The sequence below is a fragment of the Oryctolagus cuniculus genome, chromosome 6, assembly GCF_964237555.1.
Source record: "Oryctolagus cuniculus chromosome 6, mOryCun1.1, whole genome shotgun sequence".
In the NCBI taxonomy this organism is placed as follows: Eukaryota; Metazoa; Chordata; class Mammalia; order Lagomorpha; family Leporidae; genus Oryctolagus; species Oryctolagus cuniculus.
In genome coordinates, this window is record NC_091437.1 from 109,556,861 (window position 1) to 109,572,005 (window position 15,145).

At 40.2% G+C, this 15,145-nt stretch overlaps 1 protein-coding gene across 13 annotated transcripts in view; it reads left to right on the plus strand.

The window, feature by feature from the left end:
* Positions 1-1,369: 1,369 nt before the first annotated feature.
* The window catches only part of RALYL (RALY RNA binding protein like), an 833,139-nt gene continuing 819,363 nt past the window's right edge, over positions 1,370-15,145 (plus strand). For 7 of the 13 annotated variants that reach the window (XM_051844575.2, XM_070075265.1, XM_070075267.1 and 4 more), the window contains exons 1-2: positions 1,728-1,862; positions 2,624-2,717. Coding sequence is in view for 1 of the 13 variants with exons in the window: in XM_051844582.2 (XP_051700542.1) it covers positions 3,290-3,305 (16 nt within the window). In the remaining 12 variants the exon portion in view is untranslated. Of the gene's footprint in view, positions 1,863-1,893; positions 2,718-2,750; positions 3,050-3,104; positions 3,306-15,145 lie in introns of those variants that run through there. The other 6 variants (XM_051844577.2, XM_051844589.2, XM_017341419.3 and 3 more) reach the window with 5 other exon arrangements.

A 15,145-nucleotide genomic window follows, 5' to 3' on the forward strand; every position in this document is an offset into this window, starting at 1 on the left:
AATAAGTGGGGATACAGTTGGTGACTCACCAAAATAAATATTTAATGATATTTTAATGGCTATTTCAAATGTTTTATTTAAATTATAGATTAAAATTTTATTTGGCCATTGAATTCTGACCAGAATGTTTGAGAAACTCTCCGTAATGGATGTGTACTTAATTTTCAGAATTATCCAGGTTGGATCATCTCTGATGGAGGCATTTGATCTTAAATGTCAACACTGGAAACACTGAGATAGAGATCTGGAGCAGGAATCCGTGACCTGCAGGACTGTGTTAATTGTTCATCTTCAAACACAGAGAAGGCAATTATTTCTACACAACCCAGATTCAAAGTAGCACAGGGAAATGGTCCTGATGTGAGTAGCGCACAAAAATGAAGAAAAATTGATGCGTTCCAGCGCTCAGAAAGCGGATTCTTCAACAGGCAGCGACGGAAGAATCCCAAGGTATCCAGCGATTGGCTGATGGCATCTTTGTTCCGGCGAAAGGCATCCTAAGGCAGATGCTGGGTGGAGAAACCCCTCTCTCTCACCCTCACCTTCGCAGCCAGCGCTCCGCCACCTGGTCTCCCGCGGGCTGCGCCGCCTCCTCTCCGCTGGTGCACGTCTCCCCCTCTCGACCGCAAGTGCTGGCTCCCTCCCGGCGGGCACTCACACAATGGACTCACTTGTTTCCCGTGCACCTCTCCTTTGACTTCCAGCCTGCGCCAACAACTTGAGCAAGAGTCAGGCAGGAGTCTGTCGTGGGAGCATGGCCCCGCGGAGCCTTCCAGACGAGCTCGGAAGCACGCGCGCGCACGCAGACAAAACAAACAATGCCTGGTCCGCGAACGCAGAGAATAACGACACCCGCGCCCCCACCCGCAGCTCTGCAACCCGCAGAAACGAACCCGGAGCGGGGTTTCCTAAATAAAAGATTTTTGTTGTTGTTGTTCTTTCAAACTGCAAACCTCCCTCCCTCCCTAAGACCGCCCAAGAGACGCTGTGTGTTCCGATGGCCGGAAAGATTGACGGTGGCTTTGCCCGTGACAACGCCCCCAACCCAGTATCGCCCTGAGCCAGATTCCTTGAGAATCAAGGAGGGGGGTTGGACACAGATGTAGGGGAGAGAGGGGGGAAGGAAGAACAAGAGAGGCAAAGACAGCTCAGGAGACACGGGAAAGGGGTGACCAGGAAGGGAAAAAAAATACAAGAGGAGCTCAGCAGAGCTTGAATAGTGAAACTTCGAGAGAGAAGGGGGTGGGATCGCTCCCCCAGGTAACTACCCTGAGATGAAAAATAGGTGACTACATAAAGAAGTGGCAAGCAACAACTTTGAGCTGAGCAGCAAGTTGTGCACCTGCCCTCGGGCTTTGGATCAGCACCCCCTGCTTCTGCCCACCCGGAGCGGCCCCCCAGGACCCCGTCCCCGAGTCGGATACGGGAGCAGCAGCAGCAGCAGCAGCAGCAGCCACAGCGGCCGCCGCGGCAGCGGCAGAGGCGGCGGCAGCTGCGCGCCTCCGGCCCAGCCCCGCTCGGCTCCCCCTCTCGCCGGCGCCCTGCCCGTCTTGCGTGTGCGTGTGCGTGTGCTCAGCCTCAGCGTGAGGGGCACCTGCTCGTCCGGGCTCACACCGTGAGCCGCCGCCGCCGCCGCCGCTCGCAGTCGCCGCCGCCTCGCCAGCCGGAGTTGGGCTCCGTGGGGCTTCCCCCCTCGCGGCCCCGGTCCTTCCGCGCTGCCTGCAAGTCAGCCTGGCTCCGAGTCACGTGTCAGTGCCTGAGGCAGAGACTGAGAGAAAAAAACGCGCTTCATTCCTTCTTCCACCGCCATACTGTATTTTATACTAAATCTCATTTTTATTCCAACATTTTACTCCCGCTCGGTGAGTACCTTCTCAGTGGCATTCTTGTCCTATTCTTTTTTTTTTTTGTCCCTCTTTTTTTTTGGGTTTTTGTTTTTGTTTTTTTCTTCTTTTTTTTCCACTTCTTTGATTATTGTTTCTATTTGGGAAAGCTGGAGGAGCATGGTTTTGAGCCTTTTCCTGAATCCAAGTTTTTCTAGCATGCGATCGGTCTGTAGACAAGGCGCTGGGAGTCCGCGGCGACCGTGCCCGCCGGGAGCGACTCCCAAGTCCAGCACGAAATGCAACTGGTTTTATGGAAAAAAGCAATGTGAAGTATGGTGCCTATTTTTTCCCCTTTGTAAAAAAAAATGAGAAAAGCATGTTTCTAACTCTTTTTTGGCATACTCTTTTTCTGATAACATTTTTGTAGAGGTGGGATTTTACGGCAGTGTTGACAAGTTTGTGGGCTTGCACTACTGCTGCAAACCAGTGGGCAAATACATTAATTTTATATTTTTGTGCCCTTTTTGGAAGCCGGTGAGAACACATTCGTTTTTTTTCCCTCCTGCTTTTGATACCCATTGATAACGTGAAACTTTTCTTGCAGCTGGTTATCGGGATCATTTTTAAACAAAACACTTTTTTCCTCCTTTAAATTAACTATGACTTTTGCATATTTCACTTTTTTTTAAAAAAGAAATCCGAGATAATTTGAAGATAGATATCCTGATATCTATATCTATATTATCCCTTCTTCCTCCCCCTCCCCTCTCCGTAAATCAATTTTCAAATGATGGCAGTGGAAGGTTTTTCTGGAAAAAAAAAATGAAGTGCGGTTTGGTTTCCTTGTCAACGGAGGATGAAGTGAACAGCTGAGCAGCTTGCAGAGAGCAGGTACTTCGTCCCCTTGGAGGCGTTTCCCGGGTGTGCAATGGCAACGCTGGTCCTGGCAAAGAAATGTTCGAGTGTGTATGTGTGTGTGTGTGTGTGTACGCGCGCGTCTCCGGGCAGCGGCCGAGCCTGTGCCTGTGCTGGGGAAATCCGCACCGGGAGCCAGGGAGCACCAAAGTCCTTTCCCCGCCTCGGGATCCTCTTTTTTGTTGTTGTTGTTGTTGGATGTGCGCAAAACACAGTCCCCTGTCTGGGTGCGCCTAGGTCGTCTCCGCGGCGGGAGGCGTGGGCGCCGCGGGCGGTGCCGGCCCGGAACGCGGTGGCCCGCGGGCCCTGTAAGTTCTCCGAGGGCCACTTGCGGAGCGGCAGGGGCCAGGGCCGCGTGTGCGGCGCCGGTGGCCGTCGAGCGGGCCGGGGCGACTCCTTAGAGCGCCCGGCTGCTGGGGAGGGGCTGCCGGGTCCGGGGTGGGGGCGCGGCTGGCTCCTGGCCACGCGGGCCGGAGCTCCAGACGTCGCCGGAGCCTGGAGGATGGCACCAGTCCCCGCCTGCTCAACTCCTGCTCCTCCTCTTCGCGATGAGTAAACAACGCAGTAGGTCTTTCCCAGCCTGGTTTGCTGTTTCCTAGGGCTTTGCTTTCTTAGCGGTTCTGGTGCAGCCTTTCTTTCCCTGTTGTGTGGCGTTGGTTGTAAGGGCTTGCTGGCGTCTTCAGGAGATGGGGAAATAACTCTCTTAAAGCATGGCCACTTGGGTTTAATATTGAGGGCGAAACTGTTCGTTTACGTGAATGAGCCTGCACCCCAACATACAAGATCGCCTTTGATTTAAGTTGTAAAGAAACAGTGTTTTCCCCTTGTCAAAACCCTAACCTGACTGTTAAGGTTTCCCCTGAGAACCGGGAACAGGGTGGGGGTGAGAAGTTGACCATGGTGGTGATCCATTTCGGTGTGTTGGCAGCTTTGAAGGACTCCGTGTTGGACGTGTTTTCTGATATTTTGTGATTGTCCTGTCACATGGTTTCATTATGGTCTAGCGCTACTTTTCAGAGATGTACCAGTTGGCAATGAAATGCCTTTTCTGTGTTTAACACAGCGACAGAATCTGCTGAAAAATTTACAGTCAGGATATGGTTAGTAAAGTCATACTTTAAATCTGAAAATCGGGAGAGGAACTATTATTTAAATGAATTTCCTTTGACGCTCTAATTTTTCTCCCTCTCAGCCCCCAAATGAAAAGTTCAGCCTTAAACATATCCTGTCTATATTTTCGAATTCTTATAAAAAGCATAAAGAGAATTAAATAACTTTTTTACTGCTTGGGTTAAATTTTCTTACAGATTATCTACAGAAGTTAAAACTAACGCCAGCATTCACAAGGGCCCATAACCAAATGGTTAACAGCATTGTGCTTTTTGCAAGAAAATATTTCACTGAGCCTCTAACTTCAATTTGTGGAATGAAAAGTTTCCACCTTATATTTTACTCTTTGTGATGGAGTAAGGAGTGCAAAAGGTCATTGATCTGGAGATAACTTAAATTTATTTTAATTTCTAGAAAATGTGTTGTTTTTAATTCACACTGTACTCAGGTGTCTCGGAGGTCTTTGAAAGTTGCATGATATGTGAGTTATTTTTGTATGCAAGGTAGCTTTTCTATGTAAAGGAAGTCCTGTTGCATTTATAGAAGGAAGATAGTTAATATACTTTCTGTGGTCATTTTGGTCACTTGATATCTTGAAATGCTTAGTTCAAGATCTGAGGCCAGTATTATGTTAGGAAGCCTTAAATTTGAGTTTTCTTGTTTTGTTTAGAGAACTCATAGCTAAGAGCTCACCTACTCTTTCAAATGGTTAAACATAAAACATTTTAGAAAGCTATTTGCCATAGTATGTGTTTTTAAAAACGTTAATGATGTGTATAAGTAGAAATGCTCATATATTTGAAAATGCAAGCTAATTTTTGTGTATAATGTTTTCGTAGGTTGTGTGTATTGTAAGTCATTTTGTTCTTTTAAAAGACAGAACAAGCAAGAAAGAAATAACTTGAGTGTGCTCAAACCTGAATTTTAATTAAGAGAAACAGTTGCTGCTCTAAGGTCAGGGCAGTTTGTATCTTAAGTTTGAGCAAAGCTCTAGCTTACTGTAGGATGTTTCCAAATAAGATTTAAATTATAATGTTACCAAATAAGACATTCATGTGATTTTAATATGGCAACAGAGAGGTAGTTGCACTTCAAACTCTGTAAATGAAAATCATGCAGAGAACTCTTGTTCATCTCAAGTTTGCAATTATTTTTTTATTTTCTGTATAAACATATTTACATTAAATTTGTAACTATGGCATTCATATTTGCTTTTCACATTTCATTATCCATAAATTATATTGGAATTCTACAACTGTTTATACTGGCTACCTGTTTTATGAGTTTCGGGGTTTAAAATAGTTGGAGATAATATCCTAGAGTTAGCACCGCCTACTGGTTTCTTAGGGAAAAAAATGTTCTTTTATGGAGCAGCTCACTCCAGCCTGATCAATGTAATCATGGAAATGTTTTTTATCTGTTTACTGAGAGAAAATAAAAATCTGATTTATTTTGCAGACAGAGAGGGTTTCCCAGGTGAGGGGGTGGGTGGTGAGGGAAAGAAGACAAATTGGTTATTAGATCACTAACTAACCTCAGACATTTTCTATCTAAATTGCTCATCAAAACTCAACACAACCTGTTAAATTTCTTAGAGCTTTTCTGTGATATACTAAAAGGTGAATTGCTAAAAATCCTAGATTTTTTAATTAGTTGTTTGGTTTATGTCTCAGTCTTTTATTGGAGAAGCAAAGAAATAGACACACAGAAAGATGGACAGAAAACTCTTATCTGCTGGTTCACTCACTATGTACTTGCTATGGCAGGGCTGGGCTGAGCAAAAGCCAGGAGCTGTGAATTCAATCCACATCAGTCACATGAATAGCAGAAACCCAATTATTTGAGTCATCACTGCTGCCTCCAATGGTTTGCATTAGCAAGCAGCTGGAGTCAGGAGCTGGGGCCAGAAATCAAACACAGACATTCTGGTATGAAATGGAAACCTCCTAATGAATAAGCTGAGCACTTGCTCTTCCCAGTCTTGAATGTTGTACAGAATGGAAGTCCTAGTTGGACCTATGTCTTGGTTGTGTGATCTGTCCAAGAATATTTAAATGAATAAATTTTCATCATTAATGATTAACAGTTGTTTCTTAAAATTTATGTGGTCATAAGTGATCATGAAGCATTGTAACGCTTTACTTAGTGCACATCCAGTAGCCATACTTTGATGATGTAATACATAAAGGCAAGAGAGTCTAAACACACATTTTCAAAGACAATCTTTCATATTCTTAACTACAAAAGATAGATTACCTTTTAAAAACTTATAGCCAATTTATTTTATTTAATTTTTATGAAAGTCTAGTGGTTAGAAGAGTTACTATAACTGTATAAATGATGCCTCCAGAGTATAAAAACAAGGAAATAAAATAGCTTTATATACCAAAATTATAGCTGTTCCTAGTTAAAAGGAGTGCTATTTAGATAGCTATTTCTAAAATAAAATCGTTATGTTTAATAAGCCAATAAGAAGTCTATGAAAATACCAGTAATAAGTATGTGTGTTACATTTCTAAAAGCTTCTAGTAAGGGTATGGTCATGCTTTGTGTACTGTTTGCTAACATTATAAGCAACTAATTACACAGTGCATCCAATAAGATAAAACTCTACAATGCAAGTCCTCCATTATGAAGACAGAAACGAAGTTAAGTGAATATTTAGAGTCATTTGCATAATAAGAAAAATTGTGGAAAGTAGTTTATTTAGGATTTAATTTATCCTGCTATTGGATTTTTGAAAACTTAAACTAGTGATTAGCTGTGACTTTTAAAAAATAGTTGTTTCTTCCCTTCTTTTATCACATTACCATTAAAAAAACTGTGCTGTGCTTTGAGAAACTGAGTTGATAAATTTAATTCTTCAAACTATTTATGGTTCTCCTGAAAGTAAATAAAAGCTTATTTTTTAAAAAAGTCCTCACTGAACTGCATTGTTATTCACTGGTTATATCATTATTTTTGCTATTTTTAGTGATTTGTACAATTGCCTTTAAAATCCTGTTTTCAAAATTCGGTGAGGTAATTTGTTTTAATACATTTCTTTTCAGTAGTATTGTGACAATGTGAACTTTCACATTTGTGTCAGTGAGAACACTTATTTTTATTGCACTGTGATTTTGAGAACAATTATTAAATATAATGTAAGTAGTAGGTGGTTTCTGAGTGTACCAAAAGCTGAGTTTACCTTTGAAAGTGTTGTATAGCCGGCGCCGTAGCTCAATAGGCTAATCCTCCACCTTGCGGCGCCGGGTTCTAGTCCCGGTCGGGGTGCCGGATTCTGTCCCGGTTGCCCCTCTTCCAGGCCAGCTCTCTGCTGTGGCCAGGGAGTGCAGTGGAGGATGGCCCTTGTGCTTGGGCCCTGCACCCCATGGGAGACCAGGAAAAGCACCTGGATCCTGGCTCCTGCCATTGGATCAGCACGGTGCGCCGGCTGCAGCGGCGGCCATTGGAGGGTGAACCAACGGCAAAAGGAAGACCTTTCTCTCTCTGTCTCTCTCTCTCTCACTGTCCACTCTGCCTGTCAAAAAAAAAAAAAAAAGAAAGTGTTGTATAAATTTAATGTTTGCCATAATCCTCCCTTTTATTGTTAAATATTGAACTGCATAATACTTAGATCTCACCTAGATTTTGCCAACTTTTAGTAATTTTGTTTATTCTTAAAACTTTTAAATTTTCAAGAACATATTTAGGAATCTTTTTTTTTTTGTCCTTTCTTTTGTTACACTTATGTTAGGTATTAAATTTAGTTGTGCTTTTTTTCTTTCTAATTCTTCTACCCATTTAGAAAGGTTTTTATTTGTTTCTCATTAGCTTGCCTTTTTTTTTTTTTTTTTTGTCTGCTCAGTTTTCCTGAGGGGGTATGTTGATATCTCTTTTCCCACCCATTTATAGCCACAGAGATGGCAGTGGGAGAACTTGCTAGCGTGTGACATACATATCTTCTTGGCTGTTCTTAGAGATTCCTCAGCTGGGGCAAGACTGCAAGGGTTAGTTCTTGGGTTGAGGATCCATTTAAGTGCAGAAGAGAATCGTGAAGGAGAATGTAGGAATCCCATCCTGCTTTTCTGAAATATGAAGTGGAATGAGACACTGCACCTTCATTAATGAAAAACTTAGAATTTTATGAGTATAAATACGTTTGGTAAAATTCCATGTAGCTCGTCAATACTATTTTGACTTGGTTTAAAATAATACAGGTGACTTTCCCTCAGATTTAACAGTGGAAATTAATTGAATTTATATGTCATCTGTACGTTTAGAGAAGATGTTTATACACATTTCCATAGCCGTATGCTACGTTATAACAGGAGACACATATTTGCAATCAGTCTGGAATTGTTAAGAAGTGGGAGTAGGGAAAGTCTATTTTTTCATTCAATCCAGAAAGGGAGAGAAAAGGACTAACATTTATGGATGTGCCAGATGAATGCACTTCCATTTGTTCTTCTCTGCCGCAGGTTGGTAACATCATTTTACATCTGGGAGAAACCTGAGACTTGTAGTGATGCTTACCTTGCTCAGAGCTGTACTGTTGATGATGGAGCAAGTGGCTGGTGGGATCTGAATTGACACCTCATGTCTCTCCCTTTGTACCAGGATGCTTCATTTGTGGAGATGATTTTTTGGTTTGTTTTCCCTGATACAGATCAACTTCTATATATTTGTTCTTGATACATGATTTAAAATGACTGTAGCTTGGCAGATTTTCCGTGGCGAGTTCTCTGGCCATGCTTAACAGAGAATACCATGACTTATGTAGAGATTGTTAGTCCTGAAAGAACCTTCGAATGAACACACTGTCTTTCTAGGACTTTGAGTTTTCTGCATAGAGCCCAGTGCATTGTTTTTGAATTAGTCTTGATGTTCTGTGGATCAGAGAAAATAGATTGTTCTTTCTCTCTACAGTGGCTTTGTAGAGGCCTTTGGAACAGTATTCAGTATTCGTTGTGTGCAAAATGCAATTTCTACTCTTGAAGGTTTTTAAACAAATCTTGTAAAATTAGTTTTTGCACAAGGAAAACCAAATGGCTAATTCTTTCATAACACAGAGAGTCTATAAATATAGGTGTCTCCTCTGTCTGCCAACATCACACCATTAATATCATCTCCACCTCAGAATTTCACTGTTGCAGCCTTGGACATGACATGATGTTTTTTCAAGCTCATTTTATCTGTTTGTTAATAACATAAAACATAATTGCAGGATATTTTAAGATACTATTTAATTGCCTCTTCAAAAGTGCAAAAAAGTCTTCCATTATTAAATAGTTTTATTAGAACTTGAAAAGTGACTATTTTCAATAAATAAGGGGAAACCTACACTCTAATAAAAGCAGTGTGATTGAGTAAAACTGAAATGTATTTCAAAGAGATTTGGTGGTCAGTCTACAAGTCCACAAAATCTGTGGGTTTAGAGGGCAAGGATTAAAAGCTGCCATCTAATTTTGGAATTTGGATATTTTGAAAACTAGCAGTACCAAGCAAAGCAATAGAAAATAGTATCTAGAGGAGAGTCTGATTTTGCTGAATTCAGAGAATGTTTGAGTTTTGTAATGATCACTAATTCGAAGTTCTGTCATTGACTTCTGGATGAAATGACAAATGTGTAATTGAAATTGAGGTCTGAAGCCAGGAAACACAGTCAAAGCTAGAAAGGAGATATTATGAAATCATCTACATTGAAACTCCAGAAGGGGGTATGTCTTCCTAGTGCAGAAACTTGGAAAATATCTGTTTTTCTGAGTGGATAAAAAAGAATGATAAAATGCAGAAATACAGCTAACAGCATTGAGAGACACTGAAGCTCAGGAACATCGTGTGTGTGTGTGTGTGTGTGTGTGTGCAAATAAAAAGAAGTGTTCCACAGAGCTAATACTGTATAGGAATAAAGAAGGGTGAGTCCTGACAAACAGACCTTTGAATCTGTGATTACAATCCTTTAATGTTAAGAAGAAACTCAACAAATGAAATATGTTTGACTTGAGGAAAGGAAAAAGTGATCTATGATTCCAGATGTGATATGACAGCATCATAAACCAGTCTGATGTTCCCAAAACTGTATACATCCCCTGGTGTGTGTGTGTGTGTGTGTGTGTGTGCACATGTATAAATTACACAATACCAATAGGAAGATCAGTAGAAAGTTTTTTTTGGAACTACATAATTTAAATTACATGTAGAAAAATTTTAAAAGTATGAATATCCCAGATATTCCTAGAAAGAAAACACAGTAGTTCAATCTGTCAGATATTAAAAGATAATAACTTTTTTGCAAACAAATATATTTGCTAGTCCTGTCCATGGAAAAATTTTCAAAACAATGTCTGTCACACTGTAATGAGCATACCTAGTACAGAAATCATGGTATCTGTATATCATTCCTCACTCAGTGGGACCAGAATGCTTTAGATTTGGCTGATTCTAGATTTGGTCAGAAAAAATGCATGATGCGCGTGGGATATTTCACTGTGCCAGAAAGTAAGGGAGAAAGAAGGGAAGGTAGGAGAGAGAGAAGTGGGGGGGGGGGGGAGAATATCATTATGCTCTTAGAATTGTATCTACAAAGCACATGCATTAGTTAAAAAACTAATTAAAATTTTAAAAAATTAAAACATGAAAAAAGGAAACACTCAAATGAGGCTGCTTGAGTGTAAACAGGAGCCAGCATCAAGGGTATGCCAGTTGGCAAATCTGAATCAGTTTAAAATTGAGAGAGACTGTAACCTACTGTAAAGCATTGAATAAACTACAATCCCTGAGTCCACAGTGATACTGTAAATAAAAAAGAAAAACATCAGACAATACAATAAATAGTTGAAAGAATTATATGGTAAAACTACCTTTTAGGAGGAATTTGCATTAGTTCATGAGAGACAGCACTTCACAAAATAATATGAGTTAAATGTAATAAATTTCTAGGATTAGAAAATTGTTGTTGATAATTGCCAGTGAAATAAATGAATCAGGCAAGGATCATCAAAGAGTGATAAAAGCATCAGTCATAAAAATTAAAACCCTAGGAATTTAGTGCCAGGATTAAGATGCCACTTGGGATGTCCATATAGCGTATTGAAGTGCCTGGTTCCAGTGTTTCAGGTCCAGCTTCCTGCTGGTATGCCCCCATGAGGAAGCAGTTGATGGCTCAAGTAGTTGGGTCTCTGCCATCCACATGGGAGATGAAGGTTGAGTTCCAGGCCCCTAACTTCAGCCTGGCCCATGCCTGCATATTGTGGGCATTTGGAGCGCTCTCTCTCTCTCTCTCTCTGTCTCCCCCCCCCCCCCACTGTACCTTTCAAATAAAAGGAAAATAAATAAATTTAGGAAAGTACTTTGAGGCACAGTGTGTTTTCATGGTGTTCAAGTATTACTTCTTTATTGCATCTTGTAGTCATCTTAATTAATTGAATGATCAAACCTGCAACACAATGTGATGTCATGAACCTCCTGATTATAATGCCATGGAAGTCCATTTGTGAAATGCTGCTAGGTACGCACAATACCATTTGTGAAATGTTGTTGCTAGAATGTTTAACCCGAGTCTACCAAACCTGTCTGGATTTACCTTCCAACTTACAGAAAAATGGAAGGAAAGAACCAGTTGTATTAAATCTTAAGGAAATAAATCCGCGAAGTGGGTGTTCTGCATGGAAGAAATAAGAGATGTGGCCTAGTCTTAAGAAGATCAGTGCTACTGTTAGGTCCTTTCTTTGGAACATTATGAAGAGAGCTATAGATATGTAATGATGTATTATTCTTGCTTGATTTTGAGTAGAATTTTCAGGTGGTCTAGAAATAAATTCTGCTTGGATATGGCAATGCAATCCTTTATAAGGAATTCATGGATTGGAACCAAGGCAACTAATATGGAATACTGTAATGAATTACTTCTAAATATAATAAGTGACTCAGATTGAAAATAAGATAATAGACTACTTATCAATACGTTTTGTATTGCTGCACAAATTTCTTTTCATTAGAAGTCCAGATAGCAGATAGAAAGGCAGGAGCTTTGACTATTGCTGCTTCTATTGCTGCTGCTGCCACTTCTCATTCCATTTATAGATCACCCATTCTAGACTAGTCTGACATCTGAGTGCTTAGTAATATTGAGCCTCATTTTTATGCCGCCTTGTGAGAATATGTTATTTTCCTAGATAATGATGTCTGGGAGAAAATTGAGGATCAGACAGGTGACTTGTCAAATGTCTCAGTGCCATTAAATGGCTGAGTAAATACCTGAACTCAGGAATTGTTGGCTCCACAACTTGGATGCAGACCATTTTGCTCGGTTTAAAAGATGGAGAAAAGGAGATGCCTTGATTTGTACATCAATAGGTCGGTGACATTTGTTTAATAAAATGACACAGCCACATAATTAATGCCCTCACATTAGCTCCCCGTAGGGAAGACTATAGTTTCTGATTCTAGTCTGTCTTTTCAGAAGCTTCCAAAATGGTCTGCTCATGGACACAATGGGTAAGATTTTTTTTCCTATTTGCTAATACTTTATTTTATTTTTTCTTCAGAAACCTTTTATTTAAGGAATATAAACTTCATGCACATCACAATTTTAGGAACACAGTGATTCTTGAACTTGTGTTTGGTCAGCTCGTGTCTATTAGGAACCCATTTGTCACTGTGTTTTCAGAGATTTTTTTTTAAAAGGTCAGAAACCAAATAAAAGGCACTGGATGCAACCTTTATGAACTGGCAATGCATCTGGGGAAGGAAATGGTACATAGGAAAAGTGACAGTGCATACGGTTATGGGAATGAGCAAAAGTATAAATGATTGTTGTTCTTTGGAATATTTAAGTACTTGACAAATTTTAATGCTATACCTCTTTCTCCTTTCCATGTCTTGGTTGGCTTTGCATGTGGGGCTAACAAATGAGGGAACATATGAAAACTTATAAGGGAGATGCATAGGAAGAAAAGAGGGCCTAAGAGAGAGGAACAATGACAACGAAAAATATTAAGTGTGAGCAATCTAGAAGGAATATTTGGAGGTGAAAAGAAAATTTGAGGGAAATAAAATGGGGTCAGAGTAAATATGAATAATTAATATGAGTCTTGGACTTTGAATTCATACACATTTTATGCTTCAAAATTTAGTCTTGTGTTTGGGATTATAAATTTTATTTGTAATAAATTGAGATGGTTTAAATTTCAAATAAAAATATCTTATTAGAAAACCTTAAGTACTATCAAGTGTATAAAATGAATTCATAAATAACTATGCTTTTGTGCTGTAAATAGCTAACAATACAGTTGTATTAACAGTTTGCATTATATTATTGAACTAATAGTATGAAAACATTTTTTTAATTTATTTATTTGACAGAGTTACAGACAGTGAGAGAGAGAGACAGAGAGAAAGGTCTTCCTTCCACTTCCGTTGGTTCACTCCCCAAATGACCGCAATGCCTGGAGCTGTGCTGATCCAAAGCCAGGAGCCAGGAGCTTCCTCCGGGTCTCCCATGCGGGTGCAGGGGCCCAAGCACTTGGGCCATCCTCCACTGTTATCCCAGGCCACAGCAGAGAGCTGGACTGGAAGAGGAGCAACCGGGACTAGAACTGGAGCCCATATGGGATGCTGGCACCGCAGGTGGAGGATTAACCTAGTGTGCCATGGTGCCGGCCCCAAAAACATTTTGTTTTAGTTAATTTCTGAACCCATTCCTTCATATTTGCAGTCTGTGTATTTCAGTATTGCATTGTTTCCCTCCCTTTTCTAAGCCTCTCCCCTGACATTGGTGCAAGTTGAGAATAAAGAAGAGAAAGGAAAGTATAGGAGAGGACAGAGGGAAAATATCAGAGGAGCGCTACAATACTCAAGACAAAACATTCTGTGGATGAGCACTGCCAAATGGAATGATAATGCAAGTCAAGAGAGCAGACAGTGTAAATTATTTTAATCACTGTGCTTCTAAATTTGTATTTATGAACTGCTTGAAGTTTGTATACCTCTTAAATAAAATGTTTCTAGGTTAAAAAAAAAGGAAAATCCTTTTAGATGAGAGAGAGAGAGAGAAAGAGAGTGTGTGTGTGTCTAAAAGAGATCTCTCATCCACGCATTCACTCCCCAAATGCCAAATGTCCAAAACAATGAGGGCTGGGCCAGGTTGGAGTCAGGATCCCTGAACACCTCCACATCTCCCACATGAGTGGCAGGGCCCAAGTACTTGAGCCATCATCTGCTGCCTCTCAAGATGAGCATTAGCAGAAATCTGGAATTGGTAACCAAGCCAGAACTGGAACCCAGGTACTCTGATAAGGAACATGGGCATTTTAAGTAACAACTTAACTGCTGTGCCAAATGCCTAACCTCCACATACATAAGTTTAAGAACATAATTTAAAAAAGTAAAGTGAAACAGATGGAATTAATTTTATAATGTATTTTATGAAACCAAGTTGTTTCAAAATATTATGTTAACCTCGACTCAATATAAAATTATTTTAAACATACACTAAATTTTTTTGTACTAAGTCTTTGAAATATGTTGCATTTTATTCCCATAGCACAGAACTAGCCACACTTACAGAACTCATATGCTTATTGCGTTATCCAGTGCAGATCTGAGAGTTCCAGAAAGTCTCAGGACTATATCATCTTTTAAAGCTCTTTTTTTTTTTTTTAAGATTTATTTATTTACTTGAAAGAGTTACACAGAGAGAGAAAGAAAGGAATAGAGAGAGAGAGAGGTCTTCCAACCAATGGTTCACTCCCCAGTTGGCCACAATGGCCAGAGCTGCGCCGATCTGAAGTCAGGAGCCAGGAGTTTCTTCCGGGTCTCCCATAGGGGCACAAGGACTTGGGCCATCTTCTACTGTTTTCTCAGGCCATAGCAGAGAGCTAGATCAGGAGTGGAGCAGCCAAGACAGGAACCGACACCCATATGAGATGCCGGTACTGCAGGCAGTGGCTTTACCTACTACACAACAGTGCCGGCTCCATTAAGCTCTTTTTGATATGATAGTCTTTATCAGAGATTAAACAAGATAGATTTTAAAAAAATACTGTATGCTTGTTTGAATTTTAGTTTTCAATTTTTATTAAGAATCTAAATTGAAAGCCATTAAAGTTCATTTATTTTTGGTCAAAAAGGGATCCTAAAATATGGTCAGTTGATTTCAGAGCTATTAAATTTATCTTGATATTATTGTTCCTTAGGAGCAACATAGGTACTTTTACTTAATTTGGTTTTGCAATATACTCATTTGTTATTTGGCCTTTTAGGTAAAGAAATACACAACTGTCAAGAATGGACAGCATTTTCATAGAACAAGC